Genomic DNA, 20,660 nt, shown 5'->3' with positions numbered 1-20,660 from the left:
TGTCTCAGTCATTAGTCCAGTCTGTTATGCATCATGTTCAAGGCTCTGGGTTCAAACCTTGCTCCCTAAAGTGCTGCTTACTTTTTAAAAAGTTCATTGCAACTTCATGTTTCATATTTAAGAGTATCAGAAGTTGCAACACTCAGGGAGAGGAAAGAGTTGTTTAGAGTTAAAGCAAAACTAAATGATCTGTTTCTGCAATGAAGAAGCAGCAGCTCCCTCTGCTGTGTGTAGAGAGAAGTAAAATGCTTACAGCACCTGGTATTCCCAGGCGGTCTCCCATCCAAGTACTAACCAGGCCCGACCCTGCTTAGCTTCCGAGATCGGACAAGATCGGGCGTGTTCAGAGTGGTATGGCCGTAAGCGAGAGATGAAGCTACAAACAGGCCTTTTATAGATGATGTTAGACATATCATGTAGTCTTATATTTTACATGTAGATATTTTCTTCACATATTTACTGTGATAAAAATATTCTTTATAATATATGGAGTCAGAGTAGAAACTTTAATCAGTGAATACAATAGTATGACAGGGAGAATCACTGTATTATAAAGAGTTATTATATATCATCAGTAAATATAAAGTGCATAGAGAAAGAGACAATCTACATGTAAAAACATCAGACTAAGAGGTAACATCATCTATAAAAAGCCTGTTTGTAGCTTCATCTCTCGCTTACGGCCATACCACTCTGAACACGCCCGATCTCGTCCGATCTCGGAAGCTAAGCAGGGTCGGGCCTGGTTAGTACTTGGATGGGAGACCGCCTGGGAATACCAGGTGCTGTAAGCTTTTTACTTCTCTCTACACACAGCAAAGGGAGCTGCTGCTGCTGCTTCTTCACTGGACACAAAGCATGACTTTTTGACAGCTCTCATACAACTAACTGACTTTTTCCTGCAGCCTGAACTTTATCTAGGCCAACAGTCTTAAATATCTCATTATTGTGACTTTGTAAAACAAAAAAATGGCTTTGTTTCTCTCAATTCTGGCGGATTAAGTCAAACTTTTCATAAATTTGACTACCTCGTAGGAGTAGAGCTGCAACCATGAATTGTTTTGTTGTCAACTATTTTGATGATTGATAAATAAAGAAAAAAACTAGAAAGTCTCTGATTCCAGCTTCTTAAATGTGAATGTTTTCTGGTTCCTTTACTCCTCTATGACAGTAAACTGAATACTTTTGGATTGTGGACAAAAGACTTTTAAGGATGTCATCTTTTTACATTTTAAAACAAGTCTCCATCTACTTCAGTTGTTAAGGAGAATGATGCAGCTGAGCAGAAATCAGTTAAATGTGAGACGTGCAGATAGTGTATGCAAAACATACACGTTGGACAGGTTCTCAGAATCAAGATCAGGCCGGCGTGTGGTGCAGCCCGATGCAGTCCTCATTGTTGTGTCGCTCCACTCACATTTTACAGTGTTTTTACACTGAATATTAAAAACAGGACGTCGACGATAAGGGACCATTTATCATCCCCCTTTAACTTTCCCTTTGTAACTTTTTCAAGTCAAGTCTCAAGATGTCAGGTAGGAGTCTGGAGACCCTCAATTACCAGTTAATAACTGAACATAAATTACTTCATTCACAAGGTAAACCAGTAGAGTCCGGGTCTCTGAGTCTACAATGAACTAAACAAAACTTATGTCATTATGGTTGAGACCACAAATCTCTCAGCCACCAACAACTCCCAACAACCGAGTATTGTTGACTAAACCAAGTGTTTTTGTCAATTATCTTCTTAACACATGGTAAAAAATTGTGAAAGGAAATATTTAACTGCATATTTTAGATATTTTCCTAAACCTGCTCATCCTAAATATGATTTTGTTGCTTTTTCCTAAATTGAATTGATGGAACAACTTCAATTGTTACGTTCTAGGAACAACAAGACAGCAATATCAGATGAACTGTTTATCCCATGTGGATGCAACCTAAAGCTAACAGTCAGCACATTATTCAACACCTACATCTTAAAAACATCTTTTGAGCTGATCAACTCTAAATTTGACATTAAATAGGGGCATTTACTAACAGTCTTTGTGATGTTATATTCCTGCCCCCATTGTAAGAAGACAGCGTTATGGTCATGACAGCTGTAGTTGAGTCACCATGTAAGGTGCTCAGCAGGGTAACGACTTTAGTTTATTCAAAAAGGGGTCTGATACCTGGACGATAAAACACTACCTTTATTTGAATGAAGAGAAAGCATGTCTGAACAGATACGGCTCAACGACAGCTCTGCATTTGAGATATGCAAGTTCGAGTCAAGAACACGTCAGCATAGAAATATCTCTTGTGACTCCAACCCATTTATATATCATACATCTTTATATTTATATATCTATATTATAATACTGACACTTTTGCTTTTAAATACAGTGGCAATTCTACAGGGTGGAAAACATCCAAAGTCCTCAACTAAGCTGTTTGAACTTGTGTGAATATTGTAAATAAGGGACTCAGAAATTGTGCATTCATGTGACTTTATTTTTTCATATAACATATAGCATCTTCAAGTGCTGTGTGGTTTAGACCCAAACACAAGGCTCGTTTCAACCCGCACCAAAGAACATTGTCAACAAAGACTATTTTCCTCAAACATATACCGAAGTATTCAGTGGAAGACAGTAAAGACAGTTTCTGTCACAACAAGTTCCAGCAACAGTCACAATTAAATATTTTATTCAAGCACTCCTCCATCAGGAATAATAACCTGCTGCACCAGAATAAATCAATAGCTCCTGTCCACGTTATCTGTCCTCAGCTTGCAGACAACAAGGCAGACACAATGACAGCCGGTGTCTTCTCACAGAGTGGTCTGATACAGCTTGGAGTCGACCAGGCCGACCTGAACCAGAGTTTGGACCAGCCCGGACTGGCCTGGTATAGCCTGGACCACATGGGACAAAAGGAGTTATCCCAATCAGCACATCAACACTGCTCACAGGGGACAAAGTGGTCCTGGTCGGTGCTGGGAGTCGTCTCTGCTCGGCTGAGTTCTGCTCCTGTCCTGCGTCATCTTCTGGTTTGGTGGAGCAGCTGATGCTCATCTGTGATTGGTCAGCTTCTGTATCTGACTGACAGTGTGGCTGGCTGCGCTCATTGGGCTGATGATGTAACGGGTCCTGAGGAGAGTAGCTGTCAGAGGTGGAGCTGCTAGAGACACAAAGTTGTATTTTTTCTTAGCGTGGAAGAAGTGTTGAGTTGGGTAACACAGGAAATGAGAAATAAAATATTAAATGTAAGTCACCTATTTGAGAACTGAACTCACCTGTTGAACGATGTCTGAGGGGAAGAGTAAACAGGCCAGTCGTGTTTACGTGGGCTCGTCATGGTCACATAGTCATCCTGAGGCAGCACAGATGAACTGCTTACCTGTGGTGACATCATCATGTACCCCAGCCCCTCCTTCTCCTCCTCACCACCTGGCTCCCAGACCTTCATCCCACAGTTGTTTTCCCTCTGTTTGTTCTCTGGGAGATGATGGTCCGTCTTCATTTCCATGTAGCTGCTGGTCTCAGACGTGGAGTTCTGATGGGATCTGAAAGGGCTGAGAGTAGATTCAGGCTCTGGTTTGTGCGGCTCCGGGTAACATTGGGTTGGACTTTCAGGGTTTTTGGGGGGCAGGACCAGACGAGAACCGAGTGGTCTCACATTCACCACTTTGTCTCTGTATTTGGGTCTGCATCGCTTTGAGGCCAGAAGGATTGGAAGATGATTGGGGTTGGAGGTTGGTGACCGGCTGAAGTCCGGAAGAGCTCGGAGCGCCCTCACGGTCTCGCGAACCACCTCATGAATGTGCTGGGCTACTGCTGGGTTTCCTGTACAGCCCAAAAAGAAGATGAGTCACAATGTTATGGTAAGAAATGAGTAAAATCAACATCTTTTATTCTTAATCACCTTGGTCCCTCGCTTCCATCCAGATCTCTCCTGGACCGTTTGGTGCCGACCTGCCAAGCTCCAAGAAGAACGAGCCGTCCAAGTGGCCAAAGCGACGGACACTCAACAACGGTATCGTAACTGAAGGCAAGTCACTGCACGCGCCTACTCTGACCAAGATGAGGGATGAAGCTGTGAGGCAGAGCCGGCTCTCCCCTGCCAGGGACTTGGAACAACCCAGATCTCTGGGCTTCACAGTGACGGGCCAAACCTTAGCCGAGGGTGAAGGGAGCAAGCAGAGATATTTATATCTGATGAAGAGCTGCTAGTACTAAAAAAAGTGTATTAACCGATAATTGAAATTATTTTTGTGATATAAGCTTTGTAAACCGTGTCTGGATGTTTAAACTGAGGTATGAGACCTTATCGTAAACTTACTTCAACTGGATGTGACAGAAAGAAGAGAATAAAAGTCTGATCTAACCTCTTTGAAGAATGCAGCAGGGGGAAGAGTGCAATACCCATCATCCTCTTCATCAAACCCTTCTCCATGCTCTTCATCTTTACGTTCCTCCTCCATCAGCGTCTTAATGGCCAGATACCACTCTTCTTGTTCCCACTGGTCCTCCACAGCCAGCACCATTGTCTGATCCTTGGCATACAGCGCCACTGTGTGGCCTTTCCTGGTACTGCCAGTCCGGCTCACACCAAGACAGCACCTCAGGTAAATCACCCTGAGAGGGAGGAATCAATTGAATACAATTTCAGATTGTTAAGTTTCTTTAGTCACCTTAATGACCTACAGACAACATTTTCAGGATCTCAAACCAATAACTTAATCTTATGAGAGAGAACAAAGACAGTACATTAAATGTATCAACATCTGGCTGATGAGATGAGTCATTTTAACCAACCCTTGCTTGCTCGAGCCAAACAGCCCAGCTTTACCAGCAGACTTCTCCATTGCTGAGAACCTCTCCTTGTTCCTGTACCACTCGAGTCGGCTCGGCCCGGTGTGACTTCCTGCTCTCAGGACAAAATATTTTCTTTGGTTCCGCTCTAGCTTCCCCAGGTAACCTTGTTTCGCCACATCGCTCCACGGCCCAGAGGAGGTCACGAGGGCGCCAGCCAGAGGGGCCAGAGTGTTGGACCTCTGGCTGGTACAGAAGAGTTCCTCATAGAAACGAGTCGGAGGACTCGACTGCATCCCCATGTGAGGGTTCACACCATCCATTTTGAAACCATTCATCCAGGGAGGCCGTACAGGTGATACGGCTGGCAGCCATGTTTGGGTGGAACTGACAGACGATAGAGGGGAGCTGGAAGCAGGTGGAGATGTCTTCTGGTTGTCACACCTGTCATGGCCATCTGCAGTTTCATCCATTTTGAGCTGAAAACCTGCCACATGCACACAGAGGAAGACGAATGAGAAACTGGATCTGCATGGTTTTGTCTTTTATCATAAAATAAATCTTAAAGAGTCTAAAAATAAATTACATATTAATGAATCCCTGTCTGAAGAGCTTAATACAGGCCAATATTGATGTACAGTGCAAAAATATTAAAATAAAAAGAACAATATTAATTTTGATGATGGTAATTGACAGATTAATAAATGGACAAATTAGCTTATTTCAACCATTTAATCTAAATCAGGAAGGGTAAACATGCAGACCAACATGGCGGAACCTGGTAAACATGCCCTAAGTCAACTGCTAGAGCTAATTCAAATTAAGCTAATTAGCTAGCTAAGTTAGCTAGCACGGTCGTGTTTTCCCCCACACCACTGGAGCAAAAATGGTTAATTAAAACTCACCTGAAACTGACAGGTACAAACACTACACCTGGAAACACGCACAGAGTCGCCTGCTTCTCATTTCAGGCCTCCTGCAGGACTCAGACAATGATTTATAAACTGTTTTCTGTGACAATCCTCAGACGCAGCCAGGCGTCAGCTCAGGTGCATCCGGTGCCAATCAGTGTGGCCTTCAGGAGCTCCTCGTAAAACACAACTCTCAATTAAAAAAAAAGATATTCCCACAATATATCAGAATTATAAGATAAAAAGTTGATAATTGTGACTTCTTAATTTTACAGTTTCGATTTCTGTATCTTATATTTATGGATTTGACTAAAAATTTCACATTTATCTTATTATGATTTATCCATCTTCCCCGCTGAGTCTATATCAACATATTAAGGTTGTTTAATCAGACAGAGGAAGTGGTGTGTCTCATTACGCTTACAGCAGTTGTTCCTGTTGAAATAATCAGTTGGAACAGTTTGGTTTCAACATTTACAACTTCTCGTTGTGAACACCGCTACAACAGAGTGTCACACAACCTGGACGTCTGAATAAGTCTCTTTCTGCCCCAGGATGCCTCTCCTCCAGGTCGTCCTCTCTCAGGTCCTCAGCTGGACGGGCCTCTGTCAGGTCCTGTTTGTGGTCGGTGCAGGACTGGGAGCTGTGGTTGCAGTCTGGACCACGAGGATGTTGGTGCGACACGCCTGGTTCATGCACAGGCTGTCATGCTTCAGCAAACCACCTGCTAACTCCTGGATTTTAGGCCACCTGGGCCAGGTAGGACACACTAACACTTGAGGTCTTATATGTACATTCTGAGGTTATGATAGTAATTTCATTTGTTAACACATCTGGAAGTCTAACTAACTTTCTCAGCGTGATACAGGATGTGGTCAGTGTTGCAAAATAATTACAAAATTTCCTTTAAAATGCTGTTTGAGAATTCAACTATCAGAAATGGGCTTATATAGTAAACAGCTTTGGACTCCAGGTGATTATTCCTCCAGAAGGTCTGGATCTGGACCTGACTCTCTCCGCCAGAGCTCTGCCCAACACAGCACTATCCAATCATCTTCTCTTTTGTATTGATACGGAGACCCACCTGTATAGGACTGCATTAAACTTCATGTATATTATTGCGATGTAATATTTAAATATATATTTGTGCCTCAGATGCGGAGCACAGAGGAAGGTCTCCTGGATGTGGATGAATTGGTGCAGACGTACAAACACTCCTGCAGCTGGTTCCTCGGCCCGTTCTATCACCTGGTCAGACTCTTCCACCCAGACTTCGTCAAACCTCTGCTAATGGCTCCTGGTAGGATAACAGCCCATCAGTCGAGTTTTATTGGAGCTATTAAAACCAAAGCTTGATTAAACACTTATTGTTCCCTTTTATCCTCCATACTTGCCTCCATGCAGCCAGCATCACAGTGAAAGACGAGCTCATCTATGGCCATCTGCGTCCATGGCTTGGTGAGTCAAATATCTCATGATGCTCTCATGTGAGTCTAGTTTTTCACAGTTCAGCTCTAATCCAATTTGGTTCCATGTTCATAAAACATATAAATTAAGCTAAAAACTTTTTCTGTTCCTTTTATTTATGGATATTCAATAAAGAGTGTCGCAGGTTTCTCAGCATTAAATAACAATCCTGTGTTATATTGTTGTCTAGTCATTAAATGAACACAATATAGTCAGATAACAGTAATGGCTATCCAAGTATCGATTTCGGTTTGCATCCTCGCCTCCAACCTTTATCTCCCTCACGTCCCAGGACAGAGTCTGTTGCTGAGCAACGGGGAGGAGTGGTCTCGCAAGAGACGGCTGCTGACTCCGGCCTTTCATTTCGACATCCTGAAGAACTACGTCGCCATCTTTAACACCTCAACTAACACCATGCATGTGAGACCCAGACAGAGACAGACATGAACAAGAATAGTGTTTTCTTGAAATTTGGTAGGGGGTTTGGTGGTCCTTCCCCAAGAAACTATTACTTGTTTTGGCTTCACTTTCATTGTCCAAAGATGTTGTCCATCTAACAGTCATCAGAAGTGTCAACTGTACAACTGTCTTCCAATTAGCTGAAGAAAAACATGACTGATTTTCTGTTTTTCAGGAAAAGTGGCGCCGCCTGGTGGCAGGAGGCACAACTAACATCGAGATGTTTGATCAGGTCACTCTGATGACCCTGGACAGTCTGCTGAAATGTGCCTTCAGCTACAACAGCAACTGTCAGCAGTGAGCGCACCATCTTTACCATGTACCACAAATACATCCTCCTCCTTCCTGTTCTTCCATTTCTTTAAGAATATTCTCTCTCCAGGTCGACCAGTGAGTACGTGTCAGCCATCGTGGAGCTGAGTGACCTGATAATAGATCGACGCCAAAGGATTTTACACCACTGTGACTGGATTTACTGGAAAACAGAGCAGGGGAAACGATTCAAGAAGGCCTTAAGCATCGTGCACAGGTACCGCCTGAGAAAAAGTAAAGCAACTAGTAACTAAAGTAATCAAATACATGGAGTGGAGTGAAAACTCACAATATTTACCTCCAAAATGTGGTGGAGTGGAAGTATGAAGCAGCAGAAAATGGCAATACAAGTACCTCAAGATTGTACTTAAGTACAGTACTTGAGTAAATGTGGTGCTCCTCTAACCTCATCTTTAGCCATAAGGGTTGATATTTGTGTTATTTGGTGTCTGTGGTCATTTCAAACACAGCAACAAGAAGCTGGAAACAGAATCAGATGTTTGATATACGTGTGTGATATAGGCAACCTCTGATTTATACGAACAACTCTCTGAACAACTGATAAACCCTTGAGATATTTCATCACAGACTTGGTGATTGGTTTGCGTTTGCAGGTTTACCAGGGAGGTGGTTCAGAAGCGTCGTGCCCTGATCAGCCAACAGAGGGAGACAGAAACAGGATTCACCACGGCACCACAGAGGAAGAAAGACTTCGTGGACATCATACTGCTGACAAAGGTAGGAAAGACAGAAGAAACAAGCTTTATTCTAGGGACAGTGCAAAAACTGTGAACTGACATTCATGGCGTCCTCTTAGTTAGCTTAGTTAGCTAGCCTGTCGGCCATCTTTCGGCCTTCTTCGTGGTGATACAGAAAGAAAATAGCTCCTACTTCTCACCGACAAGGTCCATTAATAATCTTGAGTAATCGGGTCAGGGTCTGGAAGGAAGCAAAACAATCTAGATGGATAAATAGCACTAAAGGGAAGAGGAAAAATATGTATTTTTCATTTCGGGGGTGAACTGTCCCTTTAACGAATGAAAAATGGAGAAAACAAACAAAAAGGGCATTTCTGTACTATTGCAGGATGAGGATGGACAAGGCCTGACAGATGAGGAGATACAGGCTGAGGCCAACACCTTCATGTTCGCAGGTGAGACTCTTTAAAGCAACACTGGATTTTTCTGTCCACTTTTAAAATTAGCTGAAACCCTCCGACTGTTTGTCCACAGGTCACGACACAACGGCCAGTGCCATTTGCTGGACGCTGTATAATTTAGCACGCCACGACCACTATCAGGAGAAATGCAGGCAGGAAGTGATGGAGCTGATGCAAGAACGAGAGGGACGTGAAATCGAATGGTCAGAAAACACACAAACAACCTGTAGTATTAAGTGTGGGTGAAGGTTTGTTCTGATGATATATGCATGTGTGTGTTTTATCTAAAGGGAGGATCTGTCCAACCTTCCCTTCACCACCATGTGCATCAGAGAGTCTCTCAGGCTGCACTCTCCTGTGCAGGCTGTGACAAGGAGGTACACCCAGGACATGCCGCTACCAGGGGATCGCACTGTACCGAAGGGTGAGAGGGACGGACTCAGACCACATACAGAAGTTCATTTGTAAAAGAGTCATTTAAGGGATTTACCAACCTCAACCTCTGTTATTCTTCCGAAGGTGCCATCTGTTTGGTCAGTATTTATGGAACTCACCACAACCCTGCTGTTTGGACCAACCCACATGTAAGCAGTGATGGAATGTAACTAAGTACATTTACTCAAGTACTATACTTAAGTACAATTTGGAGTTACTGGTACTGTACTTGAAGATTTCCATTTTCTGTTACTTTATAATTCCACTCCACTACTTTTATTTGATTACTTTAGTTACTAGATTACATAATGTATCAGAACCAAATATGTGTATAATTTACTTTAACTTTTGATACTTAAGTACATTTAATATCAAATACTTTGAGACTTTTACTCAAGTACTCATGTCTGATGTGTGTGATTTCCTCTCTTTTAGGACTTTGACCCGCTGCGTTTCGATCCTACAAACAAAGAGGGGCTTGCTTCTCATGCCTTCATCCCCTTCTCCTCCGGCCCAAGGTACTGCATCCTCGTTACAGCTTAACATTTAAGGTAAATAAGATCTGATGAGAACCTGTATGTGTTCACAGGAACTGTATTGGTCAGAAGTTCGCCCTGGCAGAGCTTCGAGTCGTCGTGGCGTTGACCCTGCTCAGGTTTCGTCTCAGCCCGGGGGTGAACCCAGAAATCGGTAGCAGCTCCAGAGGAGTTCGCCGTCTCCCCCAGCTTGTCCTGCGTGCTGAGGGAGGCTTGTGGCTGCAGGTGGAGCCTCTGATCCAACAAGATGACACCTGAACAAAACACCCAGGAGTTTAGTTCTGTACTTGACACTGGATTAATGTTTACTGTACTGATTCTGAATTAATGTGTAACCTTTGTTTTCTACAACGCAGTTTGTCAGGCTTTGTTATTCTTTTGCTAATTTAAAATGATTTTAATATATTTTAATTGTTGTTCCGATGACATGACTCAGCAAATCATTCACCACTTTTTATTGTATTAAGTTTGATTAAATCAATCCAGAGTTTAAAAAGAAAATATCCTCATTCTTAAAGGGAGAAAAAGTCACTTTTAAAGTTTCTATCTCTAAAATAAAGAAGAGGAATGAAACATAATTAGGGATCTTAGAGATCTTAATGAAAATATTCCTGTGGAGACAGATGATGCGTTTGTCACAGAGCTGTTCATGCATTAGGAAGACCACATCTTGGATGCTTTAATGGCTTGACAGGGCGTTTGTCATTTCTAAATGTGATTACAAAATGATCTCACAGTAGTGCAAGTGCTTTTTTGAGATTTTCTGGCTGCAGTAACAAAATCTGGACACAGGGAGGCAGGAGGAGTGTTGTTTTATTATTATTTGGGTATTATTTCTATTTGTATGCACACTTTTCCACAAGTAATCATTTATTTGTTGGGTTAATGTCACATTAAAGTGAGTATTGAACCATTTTTGATACATTTATGAATATATTGTGAATATAAAGCGTTCATTATTTTCCTAGGATGGCGAAGGACTGCGCCCCTTTGATTGGCTAGTACCCGTTGCCTTCATTGGGTGGGTTTAGGCACGAGGAGTGATGATTGGTTAGAATGAGGGTAAGAATATCCGGCCAGCCAATCAGAGGCGGAGCGGGGGCGGGACATTCCTTCGCCATCCTATGTAAACAAACATGGCGCTTCATGGAGGCGGAGACCGAGCGAGCTTGTTGGTTAAACTTTGCTTTCACTTTTATCCAGGCGTCCAGCACCGCTTCTCTGTCGAAGCTAGCATACTAATGTTAGCTCACAATGAGTTTTAGCTTTTAAATAAGGTTATTTGACATGTTTGCTGTTGTTCGGAACTGCAGGAGTGTAGTTTTCCCGTTGTTTTTGACCGTGTAAACAGTGAGGTGTTGCCGCCTGGGACATCCATGATGAAAGTGGCCGGTTGGGTGTGCGTCTTTCTGGCTGTTGTGTCCGCAGACCCCGGTGAGTTCATCGCTGCAAGCTTAGTTTAACCTCACATGTTTACATACAATGAAAAGCATATGTTTGTGGTTTAAAGTGAGGTATATGTGCAGGTTGTGTCGCAGTACAGTAGTTGTCCATATCCATGGCCCCACCCAAAGTAAACCACATGTAGGTAGTGCAGGTTTCAGTGCTGCTGGACTGTTTAATGTTAAATGTCAATACACTGTATGACACCCCACATATACAGCAGAGGACAGTGTCATGGAGCAGGATGGGACAGAAATGTATGGAAGCTCATCTCTGCCAGAAGAAAAGATTTAAAAACTAAACTTGATGAAAAAAGTATTAAAAAATGTTTTTTAAAAGTCAGAGTTATGAGCAAAAAAGATAATTTTCCACTTAATGCTGGACGATATGACCCTAAAATAATATCACAATCAACATTTTGCACTTCATAAATGCTAGGAAAATTAAAAATCACAATAATTTTGACCAAATAGGCCCTATTTGATATTGATATCGCAACAATACTGTTGATGACTATTGGTAATTTCACAATATACTAACACGATGAGTTTTCTGTTAAATACTCATCAGTTATGTGGATATAATCACTAGGGGCGCACTCACACTAGGCAGTCTGAACGGTGCCCAAGCACGTTTGACCCCCCAAAGTCCAGTTTGTTTGACTAGTGTGAGCGCTCCTCTTTCTTGGCCCTGGCACGGTTAGAAGAGGTGTGCTTCAGCACGGTACAGTTGCTCATGCACAAGCACGGGCACGCAACGTGGACATGAAGTATAATCATGCGTATCACGCCGTTTTGTTTAATCAAGATATCCAGGAATGTGAGACCAAAACAACAAAATAATCCACAAAATTGTCAGTAAAGTTAGTCATGTTCTCTGTGTTGTTCTGCATTGTGCTACAACTTGACGATTTATGTACAAGAGGTAACCGTGCTCAGGCCCGGTTGTGGCCGGAGCAATGTGAGTGCAGGCCAGCAGGGTACAGGGGAGGAGGGACAATCGTACTTCGGCAATGTACGGAGCAACTGGGCCAAGTGTGAGTGCGCCCTTACGATGGGTAAAGACAAGTAGTAGAACATGTAGGACAGTCGGGTAAGTCCAGAAAATGACATCACTTTATTGTAATGCATCCTTTAAAACCAGGTAAGGACAACAGTTACTCCATATCACAATACAACAATATACAAAATCTTAGACGATATCGTTATCACGACAACAATGTATATCGTATATATTGTCCAACGCTATTTCAACTTTTCATTTCATAATTGTGACTTACGATGGGATTTCTTTTATCATTTATGATTTAAGGTTATTAAAATAATTTAAGGTATTTTTCCTTTAACTGGTGGAAGTGGGTTTCCATAGAAATGAGCTGTATAGAGCAGAACAGATAGCGATATAAAAGTTAGAAATAGCATAAAAGAGAGTTATTTTTTCGTGATTGTTATTAAGCTTTGGCAGCATGTGTAAATTGTCATGTCCTTACAGTAGCAGCCAGTTTATCAGGGACACCAAGCTAAAACTAAAGCAGTCTAATACAACAGCCCTGCTAGAAATCGTCCCCTCACAATGGCTCTCGTGTTCAGTTTTCCGTGAAGCTGCTTTCGAGGTTTGATTGTATTGTCACTATTATTTTGTCCACCCTATTTCTATAAATGAGGCTAGACTAATTAACAGAAACAGCTCTCCATATAAAGCAAAGCAGCTCAACAGCAGCACACACTACTGTGCATCTTGTAAAACATCCTCTCTTGAACAGTTTCAACACAGAGTGATTGAGGAAGTACTCAGATCCTTTTCTGAAGTAAAAGTACTTAAACCACACTGTTAAAATACTCTGCATCGAAAATAAGCTTAAACTTTAAACTGGTGGCAACAACGGTCTCAATTAAACGCTGATTCCTGTAGTTGGCTTTTCACACTGCATATTTTAAGCCCAGGGCTTTCCTGAGCCTGGGGCTAAGAAGGTTTGAATAATGCTTTTAGCTCTGGGCTAAGAATATGCAGTGTGACAAGCTTGTATATGACCTTCATAAACTACATCAGACCATCAGCAAGACAATTGGCTATTTCTATGTAGTTTATTGTTATTATTATAAAGGATTCTGACTTAATACGGCAGATAAATTATGAAATTAAAGCTATTTTAATGGTGGAGTGCTGAGGATGGATTGAGGAGTGTCAAAGACCTATGGAGGACTGGACCTGCCAAAATCAGAACTAAATAGACAAATATAGAAATGGCTAAATCAATTAATTAATGTCCCAATAAATGCACCAAAAATAAATTGATAATTAATGAAGGCATGAATTGATTTATAAAAATGTGACATAAATAGATATCTCTGCTTTAATTTGCCTCTATATTTATTTACTTTTGTATTAATTTAACTATGTATTTAACTTGCCATTTAAATCCCATTTAATTTATTTATGGTTTTGGCAGGTTCAGTCCTCTATACAGTACGGCACTAAAACAAGGTTTATTTTGTTTTACCATCGTCATATTACAGTTACTAATACATACATCATCAATGCATCCTGCAAACATTTGTTTTACAAAAGGACAAAAGTAATAAAAATACGTTGCATCTTTCTTTAACTCACTCAAAAAACAAATGCACAAGCAAGCCAGATCGAGAGCTTTATGCTCATACCGCTTTTTGTCCACAGGGGCCGCCAGGGTCAAGTTCATGATTTTATTTTTGCTTCCTGCTAGAATAGTTCACATGTTTTAATGCTCAAATTGCTCAAAACATTATGTTTTCTGTGGGACAGAGGAGCTTCTGTCGGTGCAGACTTTGACCTTTTTAACAAGAAGCAACCTTTCAAGAAGCACGATAGATCAAGAAGCACAAGAATAGGTCTCATTTAAGTAAAATAAATGTTTGTTTTGCATTAAAAATGACAGAATTTATTATCAAAATAGTAGCAGATTATCAATTAATTGATATGTCAATCAGCTGTACTTGTATATTTTCATATATGCTGTGTGCACAAGTCTTAATTTGTAAAGTAACTAAAGCATCAGATGATCAAAGTGAAGTGAAAAGTGCGGTACTTTCAGTGAAGTACAGAGTGGCATAAGAAGGAAGTACAAGTACCTCAAATCTGTACCACAGTACACCCACGACTGCTGCAGTTCACTGTGAACTGTCCTACACTTGTGTGTGAAATTGATTTTAAATAATAACCTAATAATAATAAAACTATTTTAAAGTACGTTTAAACAAGAAAAATGACACATTGAGCTTCATTTTGTCCTCGCAGACACAAAACTGTACAAGAAGGTGGGCGATGACGTCGTCCTCCAACCAGGCACTGCCCCCGTCACCATCACCAGCATTATATGGAAAGATGGCCCTAACCTCGCCATGCAGTGGGACGGAAAAGATATTGATGGTTATCGTCATTTCAAAGGTATGTTGAGCCAAGTTTAGCTCAATTCAGTGTTGTTTTTGATAGGTTAACGCTTTTAACTCTTTTATGAGACTTGTGTTGAGATGTTAACACCGTCCATGTTTGTTAAAGTACGGGGCAGCCTGAACATTTCAAACGGAGCGATGACAATCACAGGACTGACTCGAGACGACAGTGGACAGTACACAGCAGAAATCAACGGGGTCCTCGCCAGTCCAACTAGTCTCACCGTCATCTGTAAGTGGATCAATTACACACAGCTTAGTGAGGCTTATCAAGATGCCTCACTAACTTCAGTTCCTAATTGGATTTAATCTGGTGAAATCACAGAAAAACACAACATACTTCTAATTTTTTGTCTCAATAACAACAGATCCCGTCCCGACACCCACTGTTATCAAATCCTGTGATGATGAGGCCAACTGTGTTTTGACCTGCGATGGAAACACCACATACACTGAACCGTTCACCTACACGTGGCGTTCAGACGACACAGTGTCGACAGATTCAAGCAAGGAGCAACGCATTACAAAGGTGTTGTATACTCACACATCAGACTGAGGTTTACACAGGTACTGCAGGTCACAGCATGTGAAGGCAGGCAGGCGCACACCGAGCAGTATTTCAGGATGTCAGTGGTGCAGTTTGATTCGCTGCTAGACCACCAAGTTCAGAAAACCAGTTGATCCTGAATAACAGCTGACAGTGTGTAGGGACACACACACACGACATAGCAGGATTATAAAAAGTACTCAAAAATTAAAGTAAAAGTAAAGATATTGTATTAAAATATTACTTTGATGAAAGTGAAAGTCACCCATGTGAATAATACTCGAGTAAAAGTCTTAAAGTATCTGACATCACAAGTACTAAAGTATCAAAAGTGAAAGTAAATTATAATCATATTTGGCTCTGATGCAGCATGTAGTCTGCAAAGTAACTAGTAATCAAATAAATAAAGTAAATGAATAAGTAAAAAGTACAATATTTGCCTCAAATGTAGTGGAGTGGAAGTATGAAGCTGCAGGTAATGGAAATTAGAACCAACTAAAAATTGTAATTAAGTACAGTACTTGAGTAAATGTACTCAGTTACATTCCATCAGTGGAAACTGCGAATAGAAAACTCAACAAACAAGTTCTTTGCGTAACTGAGATGATTACAAAATCTTTTTCTTCACTACATTACAATCATCGATGGAAAGTAACTAAGTACATTTACTCGAGTACTGTACAAGTACAGCTTTAGTTACTAGTTACTCTTCAGATTACCTTCCTGCCCAGTGAAAACCATGTATCCCCAGATATGCTGATGTTGAATGTTTGTGATAAACTGACTGTGTTGTAAAAAGTACCCAAAAGTCCTAAAGTCTTAAATTATCTGATGTTAAATGTACTTAAGTATCAAAAGTACAAGTAAAAGTAAATGATATTTATATTTACATGGATGTATATTGATTATATACTGATTATCAGATTTTATTTTTATCTGGTTGTTGATATATATAAATTAATTTAAAAATGTTCTACTTTTGCTCTGATACCGCATGTAATGTGCGAAGTAACTAAAGTAATCAAATAAATGTAGTGGAGTTAAAAGTACAATGTTTGCCTCTAAAGTGCAGTGGAGTGGAAGTATAAAGTAGCAGAAAATGGAAATACTCAAGTACCTTAAATTTGTACCTAATTACAGTACTTGAGTAAATGTACTTCGTTACAGTCCATCATTTCTTTCACGTGGGAGGATAAATCTAACATGAGTTGGAAACCAGAACGATGTTGTGAAAAGACTTATATCTCATTAATGAGCAGCTATTATCATTATGATAAGCTGTAATGTCACTCTGCTCTCAGGAGGGCAGTTCGAGCATTAAGGAGTTCAGCTGTGAGCTGCAGAATCCAGTCAGCCAGGAGCGCAGCCAACCAATCTCCAACCCTTTCATCACGTCATCAAGTCAGTTATTACTCATCACAATCCAAATTATCCTCTGATGCGTGAAACCCTGTGAAGCCCGCTTATTGCTGCTGATGTCGTTTCACAGCGCCTCCCACTCCAGCACCAGGACCCCTGAAGATCTCCACAGGACTCACAGTGTTCATCTCTCTGCTGGCTGCAGTGCTGGTGCTGGTTATCTTTCACAGATGGAAAGCAGGTCAGAACTTCGGGGACGCTTTTATTGCACTTTATACGTCAATATTTTCAACTGGCAATCGCATGAAATTAGGTAAATGTGTCACGTGATTCTACTGTGTGTATCTACGATTTGAGTTTAGTGAAACGTTTCTATTATTATGTTTATTTCTTCAAGGAATGTGGTTCTTCCAACAAGGTAAGAAGACTTTTAACATGTTGAGAAGCCAAAGACTTAATGATTTGACAGTTATTTTCATCATTTAGTCTGTAAATGTTCCCTGAAATAAACCACATTAATTGCAAAGTACAAATAATAGTTTTGTGACCTCACTAAGAAACCACATCCAAATTCCTCAGTTGAAAGACCCGCTGAAATATGATCTACATGTGACTAATTAAACAATTGTTTAACCAAAATAGTGGCACCCTGGGGTGCTGGTGACACTCACTGGGCTTTGTTGAAGTTCTTAAGCAAACAGTGATAGAAACTGACTTTCTTAATTATATTCTCTGTGGCATTTCCCTCCATGCAGAGTCCATGCCCTGGGAAGCAGGTCAGTAACTGAAACTACTTGTACCATTATTCCTGTATCTTGTTGTACCTTTACAAATACAATAACAGGCATCATATGTGCTGTATGTTACTGTCTGCCAGGCTTCTGGAGCAAGCAGGAGAGGCCACGTGAGTTTGAGTTTCAGTCTGGTTCCTGTATTTTTATGTAAACTTTTTATTATGATGAACAAATTGACGTCTATGTGTGGCTGTCTTCTTTAATCCAGCAAGAGATGCTGCTGACTCTAATGGCACCACTACTCGTGGCGAGAAGGAAGAAACAGACGGTAAGAAACGACATTATATCAATTTATATCAGTTGTATTTATTTAATATTTTATTATTACTGTTTTTAAGGTTACGCGTGATGTTAAACCTCATTTTTCTCTTCTTTGCTTTTCTCATTCGTCAGAGGAAACACCGATGAGATAAGCGGCCAAGCGACGCCTGTCTGCGCCCGTCAACCGTAAATCAAGACGATATGAGAAGCTCCAGAGTGAAGCTGAAAAGTTTCAGGATATCCAGAGGTTGACACGTACTTCGGGGTTGGTCTATCCTGTGTTCACGCTACACATATTATTTAAGATCTGTTGATAGTAGTGCCAACTCCAATGCTTTAAACGTAAAACTCATTTTAAAACAGAAAGTGAGGGAAATTATTTTAAAGCTACTTTCTATTTCTACATATTTTTATGGCAAACACTAAAAAAGGGAATGATTTAAGCCATCTGTCATGAAATGAAATTAGACAAAGATGCTACAGAAGTAATTAGCCCAGAATGTAATATAAACCCTGACAAAGAGAAATGCTTTCACACCTCATGTCTCCTTGAGGCTTGTCTCTAGATTCTCCACAGAGGCGGCGAGGAGCCTCTCAGTTTAGACAATACCAGGAAACCTGCGAAGTGTTTTCCTTTCCTGCCGGTACCTGGTACCTCGAGCTCATTAAACTCCTGACTGTGGATGATTCGTGATTGGAAGCACGTCTGGTGTTGATCCCTGCAGCCTCGCAGCGTCCGAGGAGAGCTCAGACCGTGTGGGGAGGAAGTGCACTGAGAGCAGATGGGGGGGAAAAAAGAGATGCCATTGTTTGCTTTGGACCAACAAGCAAGGCATTGTACAGAGTGTGTGTGAGTGTGTGTGTGTTTAGCATTAATGTGAACAAAATATTGTGAGATGTCGAGATCAAACAAAGTCAATCATGTATATCTACCTTACTTATTTGGGTTTTTGGGGGGTTAATTGTCATTTCTCTTATCTTAATTAACTCATCTTCATCTTTGTTTTGTATTTTAATGTGTACTCTGCATCTGAAGGACTGTGGCTTTTTGTGTACATTGTGTTGTATGTGTATAAAAGTGGAAGACAGGTTTGTCTTTTGTCGCTTAAAGGGGCAATTTGTAAGATGTGGCCAGATCTTTTTGTTTTAAAATTAACTCCATGGCTAACTGAGCTACTTGCTAACGGCAGCTCGTCACTCCGGCCAAACAGTGTAGTGAATACATTCTGGCCATTTCTTACAGATGACACCTTTTAACTTTACTTTCCTCTAATTCTTCGTTTTTGTTTCTTGAAGTTTAAAACACAACCGAGCTGAAAGGATCAGGCTTTTGCTCACAAGGGAACCACTTTTAAAGGTTAAAACCTTTATTTAAATTATTTGTGGAACCAGTTTTTAACATGCTAAAGCAGCACTACTTAATCCAAAGCATCAGTCATGAATGAGTTGTTGCATCAATGTTTTTAAATTGAAAACTGACACTTTTTTTTGACAGAAGGCACTGACTTATTCATACCCCCTTAGCTTAGTATTTATTGTGACTTGTTGCTCTGTCTGAGGAAATGTTTTATAAAGGATATGTTGAATAAAGCCAGCTGAATATCAACCCTGAAATTATGTTTTTTGTTTGTTTTGTTTGTTCATCTACATCTCTTTCGACCATTTTTTTTAAATGTACAAGTCTTTTTTCTTTCATACAGCAAGATGAAGGTGCAAAAGTGGTGCAAAGTTGAACCACTTGAGGGCAGCAAGTCGACACATTTCACTTGGATAACAGGACGGAGTTATGTTTACTGTGGGTTACATCATTGCTTAAAACTGCATGCAGCTGCAATATCTTTCTGATTATTTATATATATATATATATATATATATATATATATATATATATAAATAATCTAATATATGCCAAAGTTCATTGGCATTCTTTATTGGATTGTTTTTGCATTTGTGTTTGTGTAATGAATACCAGATTCGGAGAATTGACTTAATTAGAAAGATTTGTCATTATATGTACATGTTACTATTAATACACTACTAAAAATGAAAATATTGATATAATCTCAGGCAGGTAGAGGCTACGTGAGTCGGAAGAAGAGGCTGGGTGCTTTCAAATTGCTGTTTTGCACATTAATTAAGAAAGTGCGGGACAATCATCAACATCTGTTTAAAAAAGCTGCAGTTTATGGCTCAATTTCCCTTTGTAACTTTCAGCACAAGCTGCTTAAATATACTTTACTTAACACTAAATATGTTTAACTGGGAGAAAAAGAAAGGCTGAGTCATCTCGTGTGAATGCAACACTGAATAACTGACCATCTGTGTGAGCTGCTGAATCATTGCTTACTCAAAGGCTATCTGGACCAAAGGTGACTCTCCAACAGCAAACAACTCAACTGTTTCCTTTTTATTCCTGCGATATAAGATCTATATAAAGTTAAACACAGAAGGAGGAGAAACCAGGTGTAGCACAACAAGATTTATCTCAGCGGGGCTTCATCACGTCACTGTTCAGCTGTAGAAACATTCCAGATTAAGACAGCTGACCTCCTGCTCAGACGAGCAGAAAAACAAATGAGAATCTAAAGTCTCTTCGTGCTGTGATCAGCAGCTGCAGCTGACCAAACAACTCACATTTACAAGAAGCAGCTTTATTTTTAATCACATGAACATGGTGAAACTGGTTCTCTGCATTTTAACCCAACCTGAGGGAGACTGACTGGAGAATTAACCGAATGTTACTAATATAT

The 20,660-nt window shown here is 40.6% G+C and overlaps 3 protein-coding genes across 4 annotated transcripts; 2 read left to right on the top strand and 1 right to left on the bottom strand.

Moving 5' to 3' along the window:
- Nucleotides 1-2,475: 2,475 nt before the first annotated feature.
- On the bottom strand, nt 2,476-5,866 carry LOC311253046 (uncharacterized protein). Of its 2 annotated transcripts, none has more exons than XM_084346765.1 (6): nt 5,705-5,866; nt 4,803-5,286; nt 4,373-4,622; nt 3,910-4,159; nt 3,281-3,830; nt 2,476-3,165 (listed from the first exon to the last, which is right to left on the bottom strand). In XM_084346765.1, exons 2-6 carry the CDS (start codon nt 5,270-5,272, stop codon nt 2,760-2,762), a joined length of 1,926 nt encoding a protein of 641 aa, XP_084202891.1. In that variant the 5' UTR covers nt 5,273-5,286; nt 5,705-5,866; the 3' UTR covers nt 2,476-2,759. The 2 variants fall into 2 exon arrangements, with proteins under 2 accessions (XP_084202891.1, XP_084202892.1); XM_084346766.1 differs by having other exon boundaries at nt 2,476-3,162.
- A 314-nt stretch (nt 5,867-6,180) lies between these two features.
- cyp4f3 (cytochrome P450, family 4, subfamily F, polypeptide 3) lies at nt 6,181-10,858 on the top strand. Its single transcript, XM_084346845.1, has 13 exons — nt 6,181-6,469; nt 6,866-7,010; nt 7,115-7,168; nt 7,470-7,597; nt 7,812-7,933; nt 8,019-8,165; nt 8,563-8,686; nt 9,035-9,101; nt 9,181-9,310; nt 9,398-9,531; nt 9,627-9,691; nt 9,978-10,060; nt 10,132-10,858. The coding sequence occupies exons 1-13, from the start codon at nt 6,266-6,268 to the stop codon at nt 10,334-10,336; spliced, it is 1,608 nt and encodes a 535-aa protein (XP_084202971.1). The 5' UTR covers nt 6,181-6,265; the 3' UTR covers nt 10,337-10,858.
- A 382-nt stretch (nt 10,859-11,240) lies between these two features.
- Nucleotides 11,241-19,516, top strand: LOC311253165 (uncharacterized protein). The gene is made up of 11 exons (XM_084346951.1): nt 11,241-11,512; nt 14,795-14,944; nt 15,056-15,181; nt 15,318-15,478; nt 16,798-16,897; nt 16,986-17,096; nt 17,253-17,273; nt 17,611-17,631; nt 17,733-17,759; nt 17,858-17,917; nt 18,043-19,516. The coding sequence occupies exons 1-11, from the start codon at nt 11,455-11,457 to the stop codon at nt 18,060-18,062; spliced, it is 855 nt and encodes a 284-aa protein (XP_084203077.1). The 5' UTR covers nt 11,241-11,454; the 3' UTR covers nt 18,063-19,516.
- Nucleotides 19,517-20,660: the final 1,144 nt, after the last annotated feature.

Source organism: Pagrus pagrus (genome assembly GCF_965226575.1).
Source record: "Pagrus pagrus genome assembly, chromosome: 24".
Lineage (NCBI taxonomy): Eukaryota > Metazoa > Chordata > Actinopteri > Spariformes > Sparidae > Pagrus > Pagrus pagrus.
This window is presented reverse-complemented; position numbering and strand designations above follow the sequence as displayed.